This window comes from Anopheles bellator, chromosome 2, assembly GCF_943735745.2.
Source record: "Anopheles bellator chromosome 2, idAnoBellAS_SP24_06.2, whole genome shotgun sequence".
Lineage (NCBI taxonomy): Eukaryota > Metazoa > Arthropoda > Insecta > Diptera > Culicidae > Anopheles > Anopheles bellator.
The window spans coordinates 65,359,649-65,385,768 of record NC_071286.1 but is presented as its reverse complement, the minus strand read 5'-3'; the positions used below and the strand labels follow the sequence as shown (position 1 = coordinate 65,385,768).

The 26,120-nt window shown below is 49.7% G+C and overlaps 1 protein-coding gene across 1 annotated transcript; it reads right to left on the bottom strand.

The window, feature by feature from the left end:
- Positions 1–3,630: 3,630 nt before the first annotated feature.
- On the bottom strand, positions 3,631–25,836 carry LOC131208940 (S phase cyclin A-associated protein in the endoplasmic reticulum). The gene is made up of 13 exons (XM_058201885.1): positions 25,752–25,836; positions 25,461–25,648; positions 25,194–25,395; positions 23,091–25,130; positions 21,589–23,020; positions 21,348–21,471; positions 20,330–20,475; positions 9,378–9,523; positions 9,183–9,272; positions 8,508–8,599; positions 7,270–7,434; positions 5,016–5,168; positions 3,631–4,566 (listed from the first exon to the last, which is right to left on the bottom strand). Exons 1-13 carry the CDS (start codon positions 25,834–25,836, stop codon positions 4,501–4,503), a joined length of 4,929 nt encoding a protein of 1,642 aa, XP_058057868.1. The 3' UTR covers positions 3,631–4,500.
- Positions 25,837–26,120: the final 284 nt, after the last annotated feature.

The window sequence follows — 26,120 nt, the reverse complement described above, 5'->3', positions numbered from 1 at the left end:
AACAAACCTTCCCCAAGGACCTCGCTGTGAGTAGCGTCGACGAACGTGCAGCAAAAAAAGCACCGACGACTGCACCTACAATTACCTTTTGAGTTCCTGGGCTGAGCACATCCACAAACAACGGCAAACAAACACAGGGGGCGGATGAAAAGATGGCAATTTTCGTGCCCGGCCCGCTATGAGTGCGAGTTGGAAAAAGAAATGGAAGGATAAGCCGCTAATAGGCGAGACTTGAGTTGCACCCGCATAAAGCCAACAGAACGCCGATGGAGTAATGTTTTTTGTTACATAATTCTTCCGCCTTCACCCATACCCACGGGTCATCGAGCAGGGCGCGGTGCATTAGAGCTAATGAAATTAAATCGAAACCAATCAGCCGATCCTGATGCTCGATGCGCGATCGATCGAATCAACAGTACGCATGGAACGTTCGAGGGACGGCGATACAAAGTCAAGACACTCATCAGCGGGACTCGATCCCGAAAAACAAAAATGGCGATCAATGATTTCTGATGCCGATGCCTTTGGGCGCCGACAAGAAAAGCACGCCAACCCTTGAAGGGCTGTGTTTCAACAAATCGACATAAAATCATCGCTGAGCGGAATCGCAATAGAAGCACAGTACGACCCGAAGAACGGCCAAATCGGTCCTAGGACGCTCCATGCCACCAATCTAATGGGCCGATCTCTCTCTCTCCCACTCGTGCGCGCGTTTGAACCGTGCCGCAAAGATGAGATCACGTCAGCCAGCCGCCGAGTCTTGCATATCATCAAATTTAAAACATCGACCGGGGCTCGGTTTAGTGCCTACTGCCAGCTAGAACGGTCCGGGAACGGATCGGGATCCACCGGATTGTCCGGGGCCGGAACCTAATTCAATCAACCGGAGACGAAGAACCGTATACGTTGTCAGCGTATTTCAGCGCCCTCGGTTGGACCTCGGAACCGCTGGACCGGATTGGGTGTAAATTTTATCCTTCGGCACCTTCGACCGTTTGCCGTGGAGCAGCTCGCGAGGGCACTCCGGGGCGAACGCTAAACGAAGGACGACGCCCACACGTGATTGGGAGCCCCGAACGGAATGCCTTTTTGATTGAGCGATAGACATTTATTGAACGGGGCCCCAGCCGCATCCAAGAGAATGGAGCCGTTTAGTGAAGGTGTACCGCTTAAAAGCCTCGCTTTATGGCCCCTTTCCAGCCGCGTACAGATAAATGAGCATTTAATAAAACGCATTAAAAATGGACTTTCATCTACGAGGCCTCTGTTCCGATGATTTACGATTCGTTTCACCAAACGAAACGCCTCACCAATTTAGGAAAACATAGAAGACGGCCCTACGAAGAAGCCGAGACATCTTGCGAGTCCTGAAACTATCAACTTATTACCGTGCAAAAAGTCCTCTCGGTGCCATGGCGACGACGCTAATAGAAACGAATGTTTACTTTGATTCAATTACTGCACATCCCGCCAACCGTGCAGCGATAGCATTCGTCCCCTTTTTCTGGGACAATATGACAATGTGCAACGCAGACATTAGCGTTTCCCGGTCGCTTGGCACGAAGGTGTCGGAAATTATTTCACTGAACTGAAACTGAACTGAATTATCAAACTGAACTGGGGTCTACTACAGGCCCCAGCACCAGAAAATGTAAAAATTTGGCCATTAACCCCCGCTGACGATTGGGAGTGAAAATATGGATCCGACGGTTTGGTGATCGCCTCAAACAATTGTAACGAAAATGGTTTCAAACATAAATTTGTCCGTAGAAATGTTTTTCTCGAAGTAATCTTTGTAAATTCGAAAGCTTTACTAATACCGTTGGCCGTTAGTCACTAGTATGATAACGGCGCCCTACCGACGCCCGCTCATCTCCGCGCAAATCATCGAACAAACGGGATTATAATCTAATCACTCTCATTATCGAATTAGGCGAACATCACTGCGAAAAGTGCAACGCGAAGGGCTCGCACGAAAACTGAAAGAAAATAACAATATTGCACCCTCTTTCGATCCCCCCGGGGGTGGAACGTGTCCTTTTCGCTCCGGTAGGATCGGTACAGTACAACACATGCCCAAGCATTTGCGTTTGTTGTTTGTGCAACTGCGCAAGTGAAGAGAAAAAGTAAAGAAGATTAGATGAATTTCATTATCGAGATTTTCAAGTAGCGCCCGTCGACACTCGAGGCCCCGAATTCACTAGCCCGCACTGATCTTCTCAACGAAGTCTGCGGCAGGTTTGGCACGGGGGCCTTCGCAGCATCGCACTGAGCATAATGCGTGGGGTGGAATAAAAGAAACGCGGGAAACGCTGGCGTCGTCGTGCTTTCCTTCGGTACGTGTTTTGCCCTAGGCATGGGAAATGTAGAAGGAAGCCGGGACTTAAAGCAAGGAAACCGACAATTCCTTTCTTTATCCCCTCGCTGCACTCGCTTCTGGTGTTTTCTTTTTTAGCCGCTTCGCTTCAGTCGCTCTATCCGTCGCGGGGTGGACACAATTTTTATGCGCAAAACATAGCCCTACTAGCCGTGAATCGGATTGCTTCGGAAACGGTTCACTGAACCCCCGCCGGTTGAGCATGGAAATGGTTTTCGGAAGGAGGTCCTCCTTCGATAGAGCAAAAAATGGCAATAATGGCAACAACAATCGTCACAGACGGCTGCACACTCGGAAACAATTAACCAAATTATCACACCCATTCGTCAGTGACACGTGTCCGGGTGCCGGACGCGCTGGTGAGACGCCGCGAGTATGCCTTTGTACGACGCGGAAGATGACGATTATTATTTGGATGGAGGTCAAATCCGGGTGAAAACAACGAGTCCGGCGACTGGACTGAAGGGATTAGAGTTAATCCACGCACACGGTGTGAAGTGTTTAATGTGTCCACATGCTTAACACCTACACAGCAGCTGGCCGGCCGGGCGCATTGCTTACATCAAAGAGAGGCTAAATTGGCAAACTAATCGCAATCATAATGCTCAACACCCAATGGTCAAACCTAGGGTTTGGATGACCAATGGTCAAACTCGCTAATCCGTCTAGCGATGGACAGCGATGTGAAGATTCGTGATCAACTCACGACGAACACACGCTTACACGCTGAACATCATTAATCAGCTTAGTTCAGGTTTTGCTATATGGTTCGTATGTTTCGCAATTAGCATAATTTGATTCAAGCGCAGCCGCTAGAAAGCTGTTCGCAATCAGCGTAACCTTCATTTCGATCGATCGGTTTTGGAGCAATTAAAGATCACAGGCGAAAGGAGTGACAAAGTTGGTATACATACAGCTACGTTATCACGTTCTACGTTGGGGTTGACCTTCACACGTTCATTTCTTTCTTCAATCCACGACTCGACAAGTTCACTTTCGTAAGTACAAAAAGCAGAGCTGCATTCAGTTTATTGTTCATTGGGATCACTGCGCTGCAAAATAGAACGAACATTGGCAATTTTTATCTTTGAGTGTTTGCGCGATGAGGAGTAAGATCTTTACAAGTAAACTATAACCAGATGGGCGATAAAAAGAGCTTTAAATAAAAAAAAGCGTAATTTAGAGATTACTGTTGGACTGATTGAGTACACAGGACCACTACCTAGTGTGAATCAGATAGTTTTAGTTGCCTCGCCGTACGCTACCAAGTTTGCCTTATTTGAATCAGTTAGTGGAGGGCTTTACTTTACTACCTTGGTTGACTACATGCTAAAGATTAATCACAGTGTATTTATGTATTCGAATTCCGACTCGACTCGTATATGGCCAGCTATCGTTAGCGGCCTAGCAAAAGGTGCTGATGCGCTGAACGGTAATGCGCCGCGTTAGTAGTAGAAGTTAAGTTTTGTGCGATATGTCTCGCAACACCAACGCGCATCATATGCATCGAAAGTCACGGATGAGTTCATGCATGCTACTTTGGGGTATCGTTTCGATGCAAGCCAAACGATCGTCTTGTCTTACAAGACACTGGGATTTAATTTCCTTGTTTTTACTTACAGATTGTTCAAATTCGGATTTTGTTTCGGTAATTTTCCACCTTTCGTTTGCGTTCGTGTCGTAAAACTCGCGAGACTAACCTACGGTACTGATTGCTTTTGCAGATATAGAGACGTTGCTTTAACGATCACAAATGATGCGTACGGGCAGGACAGAGCCGTCGGTTTTGGATGTCCCAGAACTCGGACGTTCATTTTAACGCTCCTGGGATGAAGCTCACAGCTCACCTTTATAGCTGCTCGCCGTGACCGCGTCCGTTAGCCATCGGTTCTTCGAGAGCGTCTGGCGGCGACCGGTCCCGTCCCAGTCGGCAACTTTTCTTCTTTAGCGCTACGACCAAATTACGAGCCCACGATTTTATGTCCCAAAACAATCTTCCTCCCATGCGTGCGTCAAGATGATAGCACATCCGCCGCGATGCGATGTGCAAAAGCGTACCCGGACGGAGGGAACCCCTTTACACTTTTGGCCCAGACGGTTCTGGGCTTCTCCGGGCGGATCGACTACAGCAGTAGGCACACGATTCGATTCTTCTTTGCCATATCGGAGCGTTTATACTCCTCCAACAGCTACACCCGAAGATGGACGACGTGCCGCCACAGACAGGCGCACCGGTCGCGAAATGCACCAACCACCATCGCAAACGATGTTTCGCCAAACCCGGTACATGGAAAAAAACACATAAAACAGAGAGTGAGAAAAGGAGTTAAATAATGCTTTAATGCAAAGCGTTTGTCGACCGACCGCGTGTCATTAGCGAAAGGCAGACCTCAAGCCCAAAGCAACAAAACGGCCCCAAAATGAGTCTCCAATTTGCCGTCCCTTCACGGGGCAATGGGCAAAACACTTTTTGGGTAATTAACTAGCGCGCGATCAGATAAAAACGGAAAGCTCGCGAATACTCACGAGTTTTGATGGGGCCGGGTGGAGATTAAAATTTTAATTTTGCGCGATAAACCGAAACCCGCGTCTAACCCGCGTCCCGGGAAACACGGTCCTGTAGCCTGCCGACACTTACCTCAACGTTAAAATCCCTGCCGACCACGGTGCTTGCGCTCGGATTGTCGTGTAATACCGAAACCAACGTCGGGTACGTTATGACGTCGAACTGTTTGGGCAGCTTGGCAAGACTCTTGAGCACGCACGTGTACTGATCCGATGTGAGCAGATCCTGCAAGGAATAGAAACAAGAGACCCAATTCCACATTGGAGTAGCGAATTTAAAATCTACTAACGGAACTACCCTTTATATACTAACACCTTCGCCTGTGATCTGTGCATAATCTAAGCTTCTTTAGGATTGCAAAATGGCATCCCATCGTCAACCCGCTAACACATGCCCCGGTACCATCCATTCGTGCCTAGTCATGGAACCGTACCCACGGTTTAATGGTCGGCAGTCCCGACAAATTACAGTGCCCGAGAGATGCACCGCCGCGCAAAGGAAACCAAAATATTTTCATCGTTCGCTGGCCGGGCTGAGTGTGGTTAGACTTATCAGACGGCCAGAATCGGGACGATGACGAAGCGCAAAGCAAACTGACATCTGACATGGCGATCGTTAGTTGCACTGGCGCTGCTAGTCCAAACGCCCGTATCCATCGTGTATTCTGGCGATCATAATGGCGCGGAGCAGATCGAGCATCACCCCAACACGACCTCCGGTTGTGGGCCGATTTCCTCTAATTATTGTGTAGGTCTTTTCCACTCAACGCATACGTCGGTCGGAAAGAGTAACAAAAGTTCTAACGCACGGACTATCGGAGTTGCTGGAACTTGAGAGCAGGACCTAGTCCAGATAATACGGTACCTGGCAACCGTGCATTCGCAGTCTGCTAAAGTGTTCCATTCTAACATTCAGTCCGGCGCTCTAGCGGGCTACCGCCAGATCTCGGTGGTTATGAGGACATCAAAGGGCAATTAGCGTCCTTCGCTAGAACTCACCCACGAGCAGCGGTGCGCCGCCCATCTTGATCGATCATCAAAAACATAGTATATCGGCACTCTAACGCTCTAACGGAGTGCCCACACTGTGATCCAACGCGGAATTGGCCAATTTGGTAGGCAGACTCTGGTGATACGGTGAGGCGAGCGCCAAAGGAGCCTGCCAAAGCCGCAGACGCAGACAGCACCGACCGCGGCTGACAGGGCCGACGGCTATGGAACGGAGCAAGCAAAAAAGGGAACAGCAGATAATAATACGTTTTGTTATGGCGATATACACAACACGGCCCGATCCCGATCCGCCCGCCAGCCATCGTGAGTCTTAACTTCTACGCCGATCGCGGCGGCAAGATACGCCGCCGCCAACCAGAGGACAATGGCGGTCTTCGACTTCAGCCGGGTGGTGATCGGAAAGATGTAAGACAGGCTCGGCTTAGCGGCACACCGGAGTGCCCGTGAGGGGAGGCAGCTCCCTGTGCGCGATCTTTTGGCGGCGTGCACCTTCTTTTCGGCGACTTTGGAGAAGGCTTAGAAGGCCGCAGGAGAAGAAAATGGCTGCCCAATGCCAACGGCAAGACAGAGCGAGAGAGAGAGAGAGAGAGCGTGCCCATGGTGAGAACAACGAAACAGAGAGCCAACGGGAAGCCGACCAGCGGAACTTCATGGATGGCGGAAAACATAAACTATACACACATATAGATATGTAAAAGTTAGATTAGGCGCACGCTGAGTGCAGCCAGGCAAGCGCGCCCGACCGGGCGGAATCCACAAGTCATAAAAGTAATTTAGATCGGGAAAATTATTGCGGCACCTAAAAGGCTAATGGAAAGCCATGGCAAGAACTCTATCCCAGGAACCCGTTCTTCTCGGAGGTCCGCAGGGTCGGCCGGACGGCCATCACTCCCACCTGGCCGCGGACCGAGCCGGTTAAAACTTTTTCGGTGCCATTGTTTCTTTCGGCTGCGCTAGGTTTCGGCCACCAACAGCACCGCCGGCACCAGGGCCAATGTCGGGCCCAAATTAAAAGGGAGGGAAGAAAAAGAACACCCGAATCCGTCGTAAAAGTATGATTGCCAATGCCACGGGTCGGTAGGCTCGTTGACCGAGCGGCCTACAAGAAGAAGAGGATGAAAAACCGCCCGCCTAACCCACGATAGTCCGCAGGTTCAGTATTCAAAATGGCGCCAGCGGGACGCATTGTTAAGAGATAAGTGGAGCCACACATTCCGCCGAAATGTAATGGACCCCCGTGGCCCAGGCCCAGGTGCGGTTACTATAGGACTACATCGCCCCCCGGTCACGGGCAGTCGAAAGCAGCGTTGACTTACCTGGTTTTCTTTATTATTGGCACAGAAGAAACCCAACGTGGCCGTTAGGTCGATTATCACAGTCTGTGTTTCACTTTTCACGTCCGCCTTCGGGACACAGTACTGCAATAGGATACTGATGACGTCGAGGAACTTGAGCGATACCGTTTGTTGCGTTAATACTGCCTGTTGAGAGGAAAGATTGGCACGTTAAAGGCAGCCGGGCAGGAAAAATGGTTTGAAAATTGATCCCCAACCAAATTTTAAAGTTAGCTACTGCGAAAACGTCAACAACTCCCCCACGATTCGAAATGGTGCGTCCGAATTAGGCTCAAACCTTCCATTTCACTAATGCGCCATGGATCGGTCGTAGATTTTCTGAAGTCCGTGGATTGATTTCAGCCACCAAAGCTCTTTCCGTGGTGTCAACTCCGGAAAAGAACGTCGACGGTCGTCGACAGGTTGTTGGTCGGTAAACAGTGGCACGAAAGGGATGAAAGTTTATTTACGTTCCGCCCTGGAAATCACGGGAAAACAGAAGCACTTCTCGAGTGCTGGCGAGGCTACGTGAGGCCGAAAGCCGAAATTCAATCAGAAGTTACTCCAACGCGGTTCGGTAAATATTTTCAAACTCAACGCAAAGGGCGCGCTAATTAAACTCGAGTCGAGACGAGTGGTTCAGCTCTCCTGCACCAGACGACAGTCGAGCCGTAAACGATCGATAGCAAATGGGTCGCTCTTGTCGCTAACTAAGTGCTGCTATAAACGGAAGCTTTCTAAGATTCTCTAGCCTCCTGTGGGTCATTCTAATTCCTAATCTAGGTTTATTCTTAAACTCCACCCAACAGAATCCTTTTAGCATCCTACTGTTGCTGTCATTTTTTTTTCTTACAGATAATTCAACAAGTCGCAGCTGAACTGATTGCTATCTATTTCACTTAAGCTTACGGAGCGGTCCCATAAACCCGGCTTTACGACAAGTACTGCACGCGAAAAGGCAATATTAGACGCCGAAGACGGATACGAATCGTAACCCTTCCAAAGTCACGTGCTAATGGACCTCGGGGCCAGCACGTTGAGAGAGAATTTCATTCATCAAACGGACGCTGAGAAACCGTATCATGAATGGGCACCACCGGTACAATGAAAGTAAGCGGAAACAGTAAAATCACGCCATAAAACTAAACCGAAACCGAAACGAAACCAGACCAGCAGACCCACTGCTAACCCGCTGCTGCACAGCTGCTGGACCCACTTACCTGGAACGCTTCGATGTCCAGGTTGGCAAAGGTCACCAGAAGATTAAAAGTGGCCGCCGCCAGGGAAGTCGTCCTCGGTGGAATGCTTTCACCTGCAAAACGAAAGAAGCGCCCACCGAAGGGGTACATCGGAATGAGTCCAACGGAGACACTTTGTGACGGCGACGGTGCCGCCACCAGCGCGGTTACTCGGCACTCGAAGGCCGCGTTGCGTATGGGAAAGCTCTGCTCGGCCAGCTTGATTGTTGCCCAACCATTTCCTGCGCCGGTCAATCTTTTCCCGGAAAGAACGGGATAAAAATCCGTGGTGAAGTAAAGCGGCCCAACGGCCGTCGTCGCGGCCGCTAACTTCGTGACGCTGGGCTTTATCTGTTAATTAAATGAAGCCATTTCCGGTACCAGACACAACGCCGGACCCGGCCGGCATGACGAAAAAGCCCATGTCGGCGTAAATGATTAGCAATCGCATGATGTATGGTCAACAAACGGCGAGCAAGATTATCGTCCATCCGAACCAGGCGCGCCCAGGATGCACGTCGGCACGGTGTTTCAAAGGAGATTAGTAAATTGCTCAAATTAAGCCATTCTCACGTTCGCTGGCTTCTGTTCTTTCGATGTCGGTGGTTTTTTTCCGCCCGATTTGATCCTTATTTGTCCTGCTAACGATCATCTTACCGATAGGCACGATCGCCGCGTACAGTAACGACACCGTCCCGAACAGCTCGGTGGTTTGGGCCGTTTGCAGCAGTTTCGTAACATCGGGACCTGTGAAGAAGGGAACCGAACAGAAAGGAGTCGTAAATGATATGGTTGCCTGAGGCATGAACGTACGCACGAACTCGAAGACCGTGTGAGTTAATGCGATCGTACCTTTGGGACAAATTTCCACCAACTTGGTGAGCAGCCCCAGCGATGCGAGCAGCGATAGCACGAGGCTGGTCTGATTTTCGATCGATTCATGCACGCTGCTGATTGGCTTCACTAGCGTCTCGATAAGTCCCGTGCTCACGATGTAGCTGCAAACACAAAGGAAACACAAAGTAATGCAAAGCATTTAAATATTGAAATATTTAAATTTAAGCGCGCAAGAAACATCCCCCCTAAAGCAAGAGAAACCATCGCCAATAATCACATCAAACGCGACTTAATTAATTATATTTCAATTTCAAAATTGCAGTTTTGATGTCAAAAAGCATTAACGGCCCTCCGAAAGGGTAAGAGGGATTAAATTTGAACCCCAGCCGGCCGTTGAGCTACATTATTCCACTTGGCCCTCCGGGGGCATTAAGACTTACGCCTCGGCAATGAAACCACTGCCCTAGCGCCGTACGCAACTGGAACGCCAGTAGAGACGGATTGCTCTTACTAATCGCGCCTCACGTGAACCCCTGGTTCTGTTTTGAAAAGGTTTTCCACTTTTCCATCCAGCGACTTGTGGAGAAATCGAAGGACGGAGAGCGCCACCAAAAAAATCCAGTTACGCTTTAGAATCTCAACCGCTGACACCGAATCAACGCGCCAACGAGCAGTTAATAGGGGTGTGGACCATTTTTTCTACTTCTTGCCAGAGGGTCGCTTGGCCGGTCGCCACCGATACGGACCGTGAAGGGGTTGCGCGGCGGCGGCACCTAGCAGCGGAACACAGTTGACAGTTGACACTTGACAGCGCCGAGCTAATGCGCAGAAAAGTGCAAACAGAGAGCGGAATCCGGCGGAAAATATCAGCATGTGCAGTCCCCTATCGCCGCCGCCAGACCTGACACGAATTCACGCACTTTCCGCTCACGGTGGCCGGGCCGAGATTCGGGCCCACCGGCTCGTGGGTAGCCTGTCAGCTGCAATCAAGTGTAACAAGAGGACTGCAAACAGCATAATCAGTTGTGAAGAATTAACATATGACATAGGTAAACAAAAACAGCTCTATTTACGCACCGCCCCGAGCCCGGTTGCCGGAGTTGACATCGCGAATGAAAAGGGGCTCCTCCGGTCAGACAGTCCTTTAGCTGTGCCGCAGACCCCTTCTTATCCTGGCTGGGCCACTTGAGATCAGCAACAGACGTGTCCGTGGTTCGATGAATTGGTCCAACGTTCCGTCGTTCCCAAAAAGGATCTGCTCAGCACTCCCATTCAGCATCTAGTCATTAACTAATTTTCAGACTCTTTCGTGCCGACGAATCTGTGCCCTCGAGGCTCATTTGCAAATGGTGTCTTCTGATTGCGAAAAAAAATATGTTTACTTCCTCTACCCAAAAACCCTTCTTTTATCTCTCTCCGGAGCGTACTATTTATTCACGGGCACAATTACGCCCGAGGCGGTGGCGTTGCTAGCCATCGTCACAGCCCGAAAATCTTTTTTCTGCCACAAAACAAGAAACGGTCGCCTTATTTATTCTCTGCCCTTTCGTCTGATCGTCCCTCACAAAAACGAGGACCTGTTGGGCCCAACAGAAAAAAAGGGTTACACACAATTTCGCAAACATTCGCCACCGAATCTCGTGCCGAAACCCCCTCAGTCGCTTGCGCAATGACCGTGGGTAAACATTAGAACGGTCACAGCTCGGCGCGGTCCTCCGTCCGTCGGTCGGTCAGTGTTTATTTTGGTAGGGATTTAAAACAAACCCATAATTTGTATGCAAAAGAGGACCAGCGGCATTAGCCTTCGATGTTAAGCTGCCCAAAATGAAACCTTTCGCGGTGGACAGTCTAGAGCATGGGGAGACCCATGCGGCTGGGTGTTTCTAAAAGCAACAAGAACGTATCCGGGCAATACGCAAAAGGATCCGGGCAAAAGGATGCTCTTTTCAGATGCGTTTGATGAGACTATAGACAGAAGAGGTAATTTACTCACTTTTACTCGTCAATTACAGTCCCATACAATTGGCTGATGGCCACATATTTTAAACAAATTTGCGATTTCTCAACAAAATTTAAACCTTCTGGTCAAAGCGAAAGCATATTCGTAGACTCAACTAAATGAAGCACAATATAATGGATTGTTCTATTGGTCTGCTCTTCCTCTAAAGCTTATCTCATGGCGTACATGGGAGTGTGGTAATGTTTCATTTAGAATTCGTCGATTACGTTCATCCCGAACGCAAACTAACGCAACCCGGTTACAACAAGCCGCTGGCGTTTAAATAACGCTCCATTTCAATTATCGTCCACTTTCATAATCGGCTTAGTAATTTGAATACAAACTAACGCCGGTTGGTTACTTCGTACCGGATTTAGTTCCACCGTGGCCGCTGGTATTTATTTGCCGGCCCTTTTTTGTGCGATCAGACGATCAGAACCTAGTTTGACATAGTGTTGTCGATGATGTTTTCTTTCCATTTGGTGCCATTTTTATTTGCGCAATCCCACCACAAAAAAAAACAGAACGCCCTGAAAGGGTTTGGGGCGAAAGAGCGGCTGCTGCGAGGGATTTGGGAGATGGATTTAATTATTATGAATATTAATGCATCCCGATGAGAAACCATGTGCTGGCGGCGGCCGGCCCGCCACAACCTTAGACCCTGCTGACTGGCGATAATGTAAACAAACCGAGCGTGGATTTAAATTATATATTCGATTTGTGTTTTTCGTTTTTTTTCTCTTAATGGAGCCTGTCGAGTTTATCTATCCGCGAGAGATTACTGTTTCGTTTCATTATAGCAACATGAGCAGCGGGTCCGTTACTCGAGCTGGGCCCACCGTTCGAAGCGCCGAAACCATTGCAGTGGACGGTACGCCGCAGAAGAGTGTGTTACCCTTCTACAGGGGGTTTGAATAATAAAATTGAGTTTTTAATCAGAAGAAACGTTGTGCGGTTGGTTCCGCCTATGCTAAGACTAAGTTCGGATGTTGGTAGTAATGTGGAACATCTGGCGATCACTAGCCAACCGAAATGTTCACTTGTTGCTTATTAATTTTTAAAAGATATAAACCGTCCCGGAAAAATCGTCCCGTTTTCTAAAAGAAAATCTTTCTTAAAAATTGAAAATTGACTTCTTCAAATTGAAAAGTACGTTGGCGATCGAATCTTAAAAGATTTGTTTCATACAATCACATCAACTAATATCATGGTCGTAATCGTTAGGAAGTTCGATTGAGGAATAAGGAAGCTTGCCCTTGATGAGCATCGTTCTGCTGCTTGGTCATTTCGCAACGATTAGAAGCATCGTGAAGGATGTATGCACATCCTGTTAATTGCTGACGATAGCGCCCCACCTTCCACATCAATCCCGACCGCCGATCGACCGTGGACTGTGCTGTTGTCCTCCGTTCTTCGTCACAGTTCCGAAGTGGTCAGTGCGTGAGCCCTCACAGCAAGCAAATCATTCGAAGGGAACGGATTTGTGGCCGAAACGGGATCGCTAAGGGTCCGGGGGCTGCTAGGGGAATAGAAGACGGACACATCTCAGTTCGGCAACAATGACCAACTCCAGCCTCGGAGCACTCCCCCTCGCGTTGAATAAAACAACAAAGCCAACTTGGCGGGGTTGCGTGTGCATGGCCACACAGCGACACCCTCCACAGCACATCGCATCGCACGCACAAGGACGACAGTCGCCAACATCGGTGGCCGTTTGGGTATTGATTTACAATTATACCATGTGCTATTTTACCGCCGAGTGATTTTCGAGTGCCAATCCATTGTGTCCCGATCGGGCAGCCCGTCGGGTCTGGTCAGGGACGTTGCCGTTCAGGGACTTTCCCCCAGCAACACGGGAGTCTCGGAGCGAAGGAAACGCTCCGTTCGGGCACCCGGTGTGGCGCCGTGCCTGGTGTGTCAATTCAACCCGCACACAGTGGGACGAACCGTACCACTCGGTGTCAATATTTTACTAGATGATCATGAACCATGTTTAGAGAGTTCATATCCTTGTTGAACACAACAATTTTATGACTAAAACGTGTATCGATGTATTCAACTCTCAGCGGTAGCCAAACGCTCTTCCACTTTTAAAAAGGAAACACGATTCCCGGAAAACGGCAGATTAATGGGCTCGAACATCTCCGTAAAAACGCAGATAAATTTAAAATATGGATCGACTGTCTTGCAAACTGTTGATCGTATTGTGATCATATTAAGATATAGCATTTATAGGCTTGAAATATTGGGCGATTTTGGGAAAACCAAACGCCCACAGTTCGCAGCTTTGCAGCCCTTCCGAGAGGAGACACACAATGGATGCGACAAACCGGAAAACGTAGGCCAAGGCCCGGCCGAAGCAGACTGCGGGCGGCCACTCAAGTGGATAAACATAAGGTCGGACTGCAGAGCGTGAGCCGGCGCTTAACCCTCGGCGAGCAACGCACCGCGTACGCAGCGAAAGATGCGCACGCGACGCCTTTCCGGGCGCTTTCGATTCAAGCTACAGACCGAAGCTAGTAATGCGGAACTGGACCCAGGGCCCGCACAAGGGCCACCAAATCGAGTGAGAAATGCAAAATCGTAAATTGATTAGAAAATAGCTGAGCTTCCTTCGTAACATATACGCCCAGACCAATTTCGCATTCGACTGGCAAAACTATGGCTTACTCCTGTCCTGGGCCGCGATCGATCTGAACTACTAAACTTCACAAAAATACACCGATTTTCCCAATCCTAACACGTTGAGATTTGATACTTTGAGGCGGTGCCAAACTTTTCCGACTTGTGCGGCGCGTCACGGGCCGCTGTAGCTCTTCCACGTGCCGTCGAACCGCAGCCAGCCCGGAGGCGAGAGGTGGCGTCTGGCCGCGGGGACCGGCTACCGAAAGCGCCGGTGGCGCGGCCGGGGTTGAAAATTGTGAAATTTCAATTAGCGGGCCCAGATAAAGCCAAATATTTGAACTGATGTTCAGTTTTTCGCTCCGGTAAACCCCGGACCGTTCCCGCGGCTATCCGCCGTCCCGACCGAAACAACCGTAACCGAAACCACTCGGTTTCCCATCGGGGCATCGGGGCACTGCAAACCCCCAGGGGACCAGGGGGCGGCGCGGAGCGAGGCCGCGGTTCCGTTCGGAGACTGAGACGGTTTCCCGAGCAAACACCGCACACAGCTACCGAGGAGCCCGTGGACGTAAGAACTCATCGCATATCTGGCACCACCACTCGTCCTACGTCCCGGGCAGGATTTGCGGGTGCCATGCTAGAATGCTAATGATGTTCACGTGCCCACCCCAACAGGGTGGGGACGCCGGGCATGTGGGCGGGCGCGGTGTGTGTGGGTGCGCGTCGTTGAAATGATATCGAATGAATCATCTCTCCTCTCGATCGGGCGAGATTCGCTAACTAAAAGCAAACACCCGAACCGAGGACCAGCGCCGGCACTTGCACCGGCACAGCCCTCCGTGGTCCATTGCGACGTTGTTTCTGCGGATCAGGCCGGTGAATATTAAATTTGCTTTTCTGTCAGCTCCCACAAACGGTACGCGTGTACGCCAAAGCATCGGACTGGAGAGCCTTTTTCGACAACCAAACCAAACCTACTTTCTCGAAAGAAGAGTTAGAGCCATCGACCGGAAGGGACAGGTCCGTAATGAAGAACATACAAGCAAAGGGCATTCTTTGCATTGCGTAATACGCAATTACAACAAGATATGAACGCCGACAACGGTTTCGTGACCCGTGTGGTTGATCTTCCAGGGTCAAATCCGGAAAACAAGTTTAGATATCGATCTATCTATTGATTGAAAATGTATGATCATGACAATTATCCCGAAACATTTTGTACTTCGATGTTGGAGCAGCAAAAGTGTTGAGTAAATTTTGATTCTTAGCTGTTTAATTACGTTTGTTTCAAAAGTTTGCCTTTACTTTGGTTTTACATTTGTTTGGTTTGGTTTACATTTAAGTTTGGTTTTACATTAGTTTGGTGTGCTCCGTACCTATCCTGACCGCCACCGGATGAGAATTCTCTGTCACAAGCCTTCGCAGCCCACCATAAACACCGTAGCGCCCTTTTCTAGCTTCCCTCACTGCTCGAGAAACACACGTCTCCGTAATATCTAATAGACTAATTTCACCAACGATTTACATTCAATTCTCGCCACGTCGCGCACCTGTGTACACTCGTTGGTCGCGTGTGCCACTAATTCATAAACTATCTGCCCGAGAAAAGAGCGTTGCCATTCGGGTTTTAGGTCCACTCATCCGTGTACGCCATTTGTGGCACACCGGGACCGTGCCTTTCAGAGGTGTCAAATTTCAATAAAGACATCAACGACGATCATCATCATCATCGTCAGCAGGAGCAGTCGCGAACCACAACATCTCACTGCCCAAATCTTGATTATATCGTTAAACCACATGAGGCCCAAGCACACCGGGCGGGCCCTCGCCGGGACCCGGGACAGGGACCTCTCGCTCTGCAGCCAAGGTGATTATCGTTTCCTAATGGGAGAATAAAAGATTGCCCATCTCTCCAGGGGGCCGTATCGGTTGGAGTAGCGTGTGCTGTTGCATCCAGAGCTCGGGTTCCGTTCCTGTTTTGGCGAAGGGTAACTCTCGGAAGCTGACAGCACCACACCGAACCCGCTTAGGCGCCATGTATCGCAGCATGATCAACGAGAGACGAACAGCATGCTGGCCGAAACCCAGCGGGTGGTTCCGCGTTTGAAGTGAGCCTGTGGTCCGATTTAAACAAAACAACAACTACAACAACATACACACCCCGGAATCAGCCGTGCGGCCACCCACCGATAGGGGGTCGAACGAAAGCAAAACCCAACCAAAAAAAAAAAGAACAATAATGTAATAATATAGTGTTGTACACTTTATTTATGAACCATAAGTTGATTTCTCCCGATTGGCCCAAAACGTCGGAGGACTTAATCTCGTAAATGGACCCAATGAAATGGACTCCCTCCCGCGTGTTTATCGATGCGGCGGCGGCAGCGCTTTCGTTTGCGCTTTTAGCAACGGGCGTAAATAAAATCAGTTCCCGTGCGCCGTGGGGAGTCCAAGCCCCCCGCGGGTGGACTCCGGAGCACCCTCGGTAGGCTGGAACCGGAAGGAGAGCGTCAGCACACGCGCCTCGAGACGCGAGCTCGAGAACAGGAGGAGCTCCAGAATTTTGGCAATCTGTGGCCCTGGCACCGGCAGTTTGTTTTCTATTGTGTACGTCCTCAGGTGGACGGACCTGGCAAGCAATTATAACAGCAGGATAGCCAGTGGCATGATCAATAGTCAACAACACGGCTGACTAGCGATACGGAGGTTGGAAGGTATTATCGAGTGAGTCGAGGGTGCAAGTAATAAACTAATTGCATCTCCCAAACGGGGCCGTGTAAGCCCACGGTTTCGAAATTGGGATTATTGACTTAGTCGAGGCCCGCTTTGAAGTAACAATGGGTGGTTGTTGTTCGCGCTCTAGCCATCAAACTGGGATGTAATTCGGGCGGGTACATTATGCATCGATCACTTTGGTCGATTACGCGCACGTATTGTCACGTGGATCTGGGGACACGGCACCCAATACAATCCAGCTTTTTGGTGATTTTATGTTACTTTCCCGGATTCTTAGAGGGTTGGATTAAATAAATTCTACGTCTACCAGGCAAAATTGATCAAACGTCCAGTGAAAGTTGACAGGCTCTTAGTCCGTGGACTAGACAACACAGTCCGAGCGATGTCCCCCAGACAAGAACAGTCCCCTCTAAGCATAAAATCGATTCACGGTCACACACAGTCTGTCTGCTCGTGAATTCTCTAAATTCGAATAAAACTACAATGAATGTCATAATTTCACCATCATCGTATGGCTTAATAAAAACGGATACCATTTTGGGAAAAATCTAACGCTCAGCAGAGGGTCTTCGAGATGCGCGCCGCTTGCCGGTACGCAAATTATGGGTTTACCTCACGCCTCTCCAGCGGGGACGAAATAGACACATCAATCGAATCATTCGCAACCCACAGGACGGCCGAGAAGTTGTTTTCCCCCGTTCCGAGCCCTTTTTGACCGAACATGGGAATCTAAATCACGGGCGGCAAGAAATTATCAACTCAACCCGATACAGACATTACTTGTCATTAGTTGATAGTGCCAACACACCCCTAAAACCTGCCCCCGGGCCCGGGCCCGCGAAGGCTCGGGTTCCGGCACCCGGAACGAACCCCTTTCTTGCGCGGAACGGCTACGGTACGGAACGGGGTAGATAAAACTTTCCGGACCCGTAAAGTGCAACATATGCAAAACCCGAACTCACCGAGCACTGGGTGAACGATGCAGTAACGTGACATATGCAAACAATAGATACGGGATGAGCAGCGCGTCGAAGGGAAACGCGGCCGGGCTACGCTTTAAACCGCGCCAGGCCTCGTACTTTCCACCCTGTTTTCCAGTTTCCTCCGGCCCGGCCCAGTTCCGTAGCAAGTTCGGTAGTTTATTGTGCGAGGGATTCACACTACATCATACCAGAGCCGCGCTCGCGCCCTGATGACACACCGAAAGGGGACGACAGTCGGTGGATTAAGGATGCTACCGCGAGCCTCGGCGCGGTAGTTGATTATCGTTAGGTTTTTTTCTGTCTTCTCGATTATAATTTAACTACGATATAATTAACATGTTGCCGGGTAAAAGTGGCCTCCTCATGGATGGGCTCACGTGAGCTGAAGCGAATGGAATCGGTGCTGCCGTTTGTTTTTTGTTCCTCGTCATCCCTCGACCCACCGGGGGTGTGACATTAATATTCCAATAAGCCCAGATCGATGCTGCGCATGACGCCGTGGGGGGATGCCCATTTTGCCGGCCCCCAATCGAAGGGCTTTCCGTGTCTTTAAGAAGAACAATCCCGTCTTCGGTGGTCCCTCGGTCGGCCATACATTGTTAATGTATTTTTCCGTCAATAAAAGATTGCACCGGAGCCGCCTCGCCACAGCCGGAACATGAGCTCTGTTCGGCCCGCCACAGCCATCAGCCGTCATCGGCATCCCCAGTGTTCCGCACACAAACCAAAACAACAACGGTCGGTGCCGCCACTCGACGACATATGCACATGATGCACATTTCACAAATCATCCCCACTTTCCGCGCATTGTTGAGAAGCATTAAAAATGTACTTTTAACCAGACTGCCGATGAGAGGGTCCATTAGTTTCACCGCACACCCGGTTGGCTGCAGCAAAAGCGCCATCCAAGCGTTCCCCACTTGACGTGCGGCGTTTCTCGTATTTTATGCATTTTGGCGGAAGGAAAAATGGGAAGAAAATCGACAGGGAAAAAAGCGAATTTTACCATACCACCGTGAGAGGTCCGACTCCCAGGGCCCGGTGTGTATGTGTAGTATGTTAACACATGTTTTCAACGCTTCACGGTTTAATGGCGGTGCGGTGGCAGTCCAGGGGCCTACACCTTTCTTCGCGTCCTTTATCGCGGCCACGGCCCGGGACCGCGCAAACACCGGGCGCATGCATCAGCAGCAGCAGCAGCATCATCATCGTCATCATCAGCCTCATTTCACAAGCCGCATAAATTGAACGTGATGAAAGGGCAGTTTTCTTTCTGGCCAGCGCATCTCGTAAAACTGTCAGCTGGGCCCGTAAAGTAACCGTAACTGATTGGTCGAAATTGATTGGAAGTGCACCGATGCACTCAATCGATGGGTCGAATGTGTGTTTTGAAGTGTTCGATTTTTTTATCGTTCGCGCCCGTCAACACTAATCCAAATTAAGAAAGTGACGAAAATGTAGGCAACATTGTATTTACATAGAAAAAGTATGATTGAATGAGGCCCTACTGCAAGCAAACTAGTTCGGGTCGTTGTTCAACCCGAATGGGTTTAAACCGGTCGAAGGGCCTTTGGAAAAATGCACTTTCTGTCGCCGACACGCCGTGTGTGGTCTGCACCGGAACCACGTCTGCACGTCTGTCTGTCTGTCTGTCAATTTTCAACTTCTCAAGACCCCTTTACACTATCTCAGCGGGGATCGCGATCGGCTTACAACGACCACCCATCCACCCAGAAGCGATCGAAGCACCTAGTTGTTTCCTTCCTCAAACGACGACGCATCAATCAACTCTCTTCCCGAGGAAATGCATCCCATATGGTTCTCGGATGCAACGGTACCGCTACCGGTTAAGCAGTAGCATTCAGTTTCTGCTCCGAACTGCTGAATGAATTCCAATTGAACGAAAATAATCTATTTTCGATCGCTCGAAAGTGATTTTTTTTCTCTCCAGTCCAAAGATAAACAGGTTGTCAAAAGCAGCTGTTGAACGTTATAAGGTTTAGATGGACCGCACATACTGTATTGAAATATTCCTCAACTATCAACTGGAAAACAATATGTACGTTTATATAGTGAAACAAAAATAATCTCTGTCAGCCTATCATAATGCTTATCTGAAATACCGTGATACAAATTTGCACATGCAAATTTCATATTCGTTGGAATAAGTTTTCTGAAGCTTTTTTGGACCCTTTTGGAAATTATCCTCTTGCTGCCAAAATGGTTGATTTTTGAAAATGGAGCGCCTGCAACGCATCGATTCATCACGAACAGCAGTACACGGCGGGCGGAACAGGTGTGTCTAGTGACCCATTCACAATGAAATCAACTCTTCAGAGCCACACGCAATATCTATTTTAAAGGCACGAACGCCATCGCACTAACGGATGACGGTGCTAGACTTTTCATCTAGTAACCATCGACTCAGTCCTGCGGTTCGGAAGTAAATAGTTCTGTAGAACAAGAATGTATATATAAGAGCCTGGCGCTCGCTCACACACCATCGCACAACTTACTGAGGGGGAGATTATGTTCTTGCCTATGTGTTTGTGAGATCCGGTGCGGTGGTGGTGCCGCAAAGGTGTGCACCAACACAACCAAAGCTTTCCCACATCCCCACTTACCTCAGAAGATCCGGAAGGCGTTCCGCAACCTTTGGGTGTGTCGTCTGCTTCGGCGGGGGACTAGTCGGCAAAAGGGCCACCGTGCACGCGAGTATCAGCTCCGTCGATAATTCCACCGGGAACAGGGCATTCTTTTCTTCCGGTGTCTGCCACCGAAACGGTTCGAGGGGGGTTGCGAAACGAAAACGTAAAAATGGAAAAATTGTCATCAAATTTTCGTTGCGTTCCAAATCACATTTTGGAGACATAACTTTTTCAAAGGCACTGTCACACTATATGATAAGTAAAAGGGACGATTACTTCATCCCCTAGCGAACAGCGTAGGCCATGAACTTGCTCTTTGAACTTCCATCAAAAAGGATACTTTCAAAATAAACGATAGACAATAATCCTACTGTACAATACATAAATGACATTCCTTAATTTCTGCAATGTTTCCTCAGTCGAACAACTTTTACTACTATTCTTTATCAACAAACTAGCTGCACTAAGCCACCTTTGCAGCTTCATCAAACGCATTAAGTACTTATGTGGAAAAGTTGTCAAAAATGTTGCAAACGTTATTCACCTGCCATGACTAAAACTAAAGCGTTTGCAACCAAAATATCAACGATACATTCCACGTTCCATTAACATTAAGTATCTTGTCGACCAGCGTTCAATAATAATTGACGATTTATGTCATTTAAACGATTTGTATACACCACCAAACATGTTCAACACTATTGTTTCCCACCGAACCGCTTTAGTTCGCAATTCATACATTCGCGCGCCACTAGAAAGAGTTGCTACAGTATCCGTATCGGTCGAGCAAGACCATTACTTTAAAGTAAACAATCACGCTAGGTTGTGTAAACAAAGCTAAAACATTCCCACAGTTCTAATCCACACCCGAGAATATGTTGGGCGAACCCGTTGTGGAATTTCTCATCAGTTTCGTAAGATTTACAAAACAAAACAAACGAATTCAATCAACAAAATTTCAGTGAACAAAAGGTGTAAAGATCAGTAAATGTACCTTCATTGCCGTCTGTAGGGCATCCAGTAGAATTAATATAGAACTTCCCAACACGGCGTGACGTGCAATTTGCGGACATAGCGTGCAAGCATTCCGATAAAGCTGCACCGAAAGAACTACAGCCCTGGAACGAGAGATGGAAAATTGAATTTATGAGCATATATTCGGCTCCAAACACTCTACAATAAAGCTGGTATTTTAACATTACTATTTGCATTAGTATGTAATGAATTCCACTTACTTTCTGGAAACGTCCGTCCCAGGACTAAGGCCACTTTCGATCACTGTCGCGATCGTTCCCAAACCGTCGAGCAACCAGAGCGACTGAAAATCAGCCACTTCTGCCTTCGCGATCAAGCGCAGCAGCTGACCGATCGGTCTCTCTACACCGAGCGTGCCGGAGCCTCCCTTCGCGACGGTTCCGAGTAGCCTCGGCACTTGACTCTGCTTTCGAATCGATGGTGCCAGCGGGTTCAGCTCGGCCAGATACTCCTCGGCAGCGCTCGTCAGCTTTTGGCGCAACTTTTTTATCCTTTTCCGGTTGACTTTACGCTTCCCATCTGCACTACAAGGAGCACCGGCGATGGAACCATCCCTCTCGCTGACGCTCGAAGTATCCTCATCGTGGTCTTCGTTCCGCAGCTCATCAGCACTTCGGCTTGGTATGGTCGCCAACTCAACTGCCCGCTGACGGATTTGCTCAATATTTTCCTCATGCCGTCGTGCCGATTCCTGTTGTTTCTGGATGATCTTCCTCTGCAGTTCCTCGGTCGTAGCAAGCTTCTGCGCTTGCAGGGCCTGTAGTCTTTCCTCGCGGTCGCGTGCCTTCTCACGGGCTAACGCTTGCCGCTGGCGTTCTTTCTGTTCCTGCATCTTTCCGACCCGCTTTTCACGCTCGCGTCTATTCTCGCTCATCTGCTGCAGCTTCTTCTGGCGCTCCTGTTCGATTTCTTGTCGACGCCGTTCAACGGCCGCCTCTTTGGCGGCCTTCTCTTCCGCTCGCTTCTGACGCTCCGTCTCGAGGTCCTGAAGTCGAACTTCCTGTTCCTTCCACGACTCCATGAAGTCTAGCCGCTTGTTCTGCGCCTCCAAGTTCTTGATGAACGCAATCTCCTTCAGCTTTTCCTCCTCATCGTGCGCCTTCTTGATTTTATCCTTCAGATACTGCGACCGATTTTCAGCAGCCCGTTGCAACCGTTCCTCCATCCGAAGACGCTTCGTTTCGATAAGACACTGTTTGGCCGCTTTGACATCCTCAACGCGTGCGAGCAACTGTTGGATCTTCAGTGCTTTCTCCTTCTGCAGCGCCTGTCGCTTCTCCAAGGCACGCGCCTGTTTGGCTTGATACTTTTTCAACGTCTCATGCAACGATCGACGCCGCGAAGGGCTAGATAGTTTGGCGTGCAGCTGCTGCGCCCGACCCGGATGCCGCGCAACGATGGCCTTCAGGGTGTCCAATGTACGTGCCCGTTCAACCCAGCTCATCTCGGCCAGCACCGCTTCATAGCGCATTTCGAGCGTAATGTCTTCATCCGTGGCAACAGCCCCGTTCACGGTACTACCCTCGATACCCGACGGTCGATCCGTTCCACTCTCCGCCGTACCGTCGGTGTCCTCAAAGTCGATAATTGCCTCGCAATCCGTTTCATCCGTTTCAGTATCAAAATCGATTTCTGAAAAAAGGTCCATATTGAGCGTAGTGTTAAAAACGCCGTAACTCGATTTTTACTCGCTACCACTTACCCGTATTCTCCAGCTCGCGGATCTGAGCCTCCAAGCTTTCCTGCTCCTCGAGCAGTTTACGCTGATCTTCATCACTCTCCATGTCATCACGTTCCTGCTCTTCTTCGTGCTCGTCGCTGGTGCTGTGGCTCAATGCTTCGCCGTTGCTCAATGCCGGCAACCTTCGTTTGCCACCGGGTAGCTCACTCGTTTCCTGCAGGCACGTTGCATACAAACTCTCGATGGTAGCCGTGACCAGATTCGTTTGAATGTTCATGTCCACTTTGTTGAACTGCACTACTTGGTCCGCTTCCGGTTCCGTTGGACCGTCTGACGCGTTCCGCCCAACGGTGGCACTCTGCGACAGCGCAACCGCAACCGATGGCTCCAGTTTGTCCGTCCCCTTGGATTTAAGCTTTTCGCTACGCAAGAACTCCTTGTGCAACGTTTTCAGTTTCAACCCCGTCAGATCAGACTTTTGCCGTGACACCGACACTCGGTTAACCGTGGCTGGCACTTGTTGCCGACTTTTCACGTTCGAATTGTTCGGCCGAAGTGGCAACACCGGCTGGCCAGCAGCTATCGATGATTTAACCATTTTCGTGGCTCCTGACGTAACGTGTGGTTGCGATGGTCCGTTTGGTTTCGATTGTGCTACTGTCGATGATTTCTCCACCGCACTTTGCTGCGCTTTTGGGCCGCGTGCGCTTTCACTCGCGTTTGCAGACGCGGCGCTTGACGACTTCTTGGCCGCTTCGTTTTGCCGTTCGTCCATTTTCGTACCGTTTTCATCGAGTAGAGCCAAAGTCGGTAGACTTGCGTAACCCGATGGTTGGTTGAAGCGCGTTGCCCAAAGTAAGCTCGATCGACGCTTAGTTTTCACCGTGTACCATCCATCGTTGCTGGCCACGTCGGACGATGGCATAGTTTTCGGTTCCGAACGCCGTCCTCCGGTGCCTGCAGAAGCGGGCACCGGCGGTGGTTTCCGCTCTGCGCCGATGTTGGTAATAGAACTGCGCGATCCCAACCGCTCGGATGATCCAGCTTTCAGTGTCGAACTGGAACTGTGTACGTCTTCCTTCGAGCGGTTACCCAGTAAGGACAGCTTTGTGGTGGAACGTCTCCTCGAATCTTCAATGTTAGGCATAAACTTCGGTCGACCCACCGTCGAAACCTCGATCATTGTTTTCGATCGAACAGCTAATCGCGACCGGTCTGCCAACGTACCGCCAAGTGATCCGTGCTTTGGCAGATACGCTTGTTTTAAACCATTTCGGTTTCTCGCCGATGAAGATGCAACAAGGGACGGAGTGGTCGCGCTTTTACTCGGGAGATTAACCGCCTGTTTCATGTTCGAATGCGACACAGCAGAAGAGGTGGCCGATTTGCGTACCACTCCGGAAGGGCCAGTTCCCGGGCGCGTCTTTACACCACCCACTGTCGGTGCCTTTGCCGGCGAAGCTACCGACTTCACGGTGACCAGACCCAAGCGAGGCGCAACGGACGCAGCTTTCGTTGGACCGATCGAGACAGGAGCACACTTCGTTGGACACAATTTACGCGCCAACGATTGATCGCCTTTCGCTGGATCGTGAAGCTTTGTTTGATCCTGGGGCACTTTCTTCTCGTCCACCTTCAGTACATTTGCGACCAAGGCCTCGTCCTGGGGGTTTTGCCTCTCTTCAATTTTCGGCTCCAGTAAGACGTCACCGGGGAGTGGGACGGCCACTGTGCCGGTATCATCCTGTTTGGCGTATTTCTCCAAATACTCCACCAACGTAAGATTCTCATCTTCCAGATTCGTTTGCGTGTACTGATCAAGCTTCAGCACGTACGATTCTAACGGTACACAGTTGAAGACGGCCCCGCTGGGATCACTGGGTGGCCCAGGTTTCGTCGGATTCTGAGCTTTCTTGTTGAGACTCTCAGTAGAGGAGTGTGCTTTCTTCGGTGAGCAATTTCGGGCCGGATCTTCGGCCACCGAGCAGGGACTATTTTTACCGGAAAAACTGGGACTAGATTTACCGGACACTCCCGGGCTGGAAATAGGTTTGCGGACACCTGCAAATGGCGAATATTATTAGAAAAATTCAGTAGATTGCGGATCGCATCCCAGGTACGTACGTGGTACAGGGTTACTCTTGCGCACTTCCCACGCAAGTGAGAGTGGTCTCTGTGGTGAGGGCGTAGCTTCATAATCCCACGATACCTTGAACCACTCGGCCAGTGCTTTGAAATCTCTAATATAGTTCTCCAGCACCAATATTGTCTCCTTGCACGACGAGAGATTCTCGTAGCCTTCCACTGTCTTATATATCTCATTGATCTGTGGAAAACGGGAAGTTAGCTATGAACCACCCCTGGTCTACACTATCTAATAGCCGGGCCTACCGAGCGATCCAGGTTGCCGAAGAGAAAAGCCCAGTACCGAGCCTGAAGCTCCGACTTCTTATCCCGTCCCGTCGAAGCACTTCTCACCCGGGGTCCAGACTTGCTGGACGCTTTCGACTGTTGGTGCGAGAGATACGGCTGAATCGATCGCTGCCGCACACCTACCGGTGGCCTTTTTGGAGGGCCTCCTGTGACATGGTAGTAAGAACACAATCAACAGAATGGGAAATAAATAGCGCATCGTTTCCAGCGCAGCACTCGCTGCGACGCAGTAACGGTGGCGACACTTACGGTGCGTTTCACCACCATCATCCGACAGGTGGTAGAAATTTTTCGCCTCCTTGCCCTCCTGATTGAAATATTTTCGATTTTCCATTTACTTACGCAAGACACTACCTTCATTAGTTAAACTAGACAATCTGTTGCGTTACGACGCGACCACACGACACCCGAGGAGCCCCAGTCCGAGTGGTCCGAAACGAACATGTGCGGAAGATACACAAAGAATCATAAAGAACGCAGGACAGCTAGTATTCCTTATTTGGAAGTTGTTTCAGCCCCAGCGCTCGCCGTTCGTTCGCTTACACTGATCAATGACGTCTCCGCCCGTAAAATACACGTAACCGGTAAATTAATTGCTCCTGCTTTGGGAAAGTGGGA

Bases quoted from the DNA above. Each gene is read 5' to 3' on its own strand.
- LOC131208940 (XM_058201885.1), bottom strand. From the start codon at position 25,836: ATGGAAAATCGAAAATATTTCAATCAGGAGGGCAAGGAGGCGAAAAAT. The intron at 25,649-25,751 runs GTAAGTGTCGCC...ACCATGTCACAG, and splicing joins TGATGGTGGTGAAACGCACC to GAGGCCCTCCAAAAAGGCCA. The intron at 21,472-21,588 runs GTAAGTGGAATT...CTCTCGTTCCAG, and splicing joins GGGACGGACGTTTCCAGAAA to GGCTGTAGTTCTTTCGGTGC.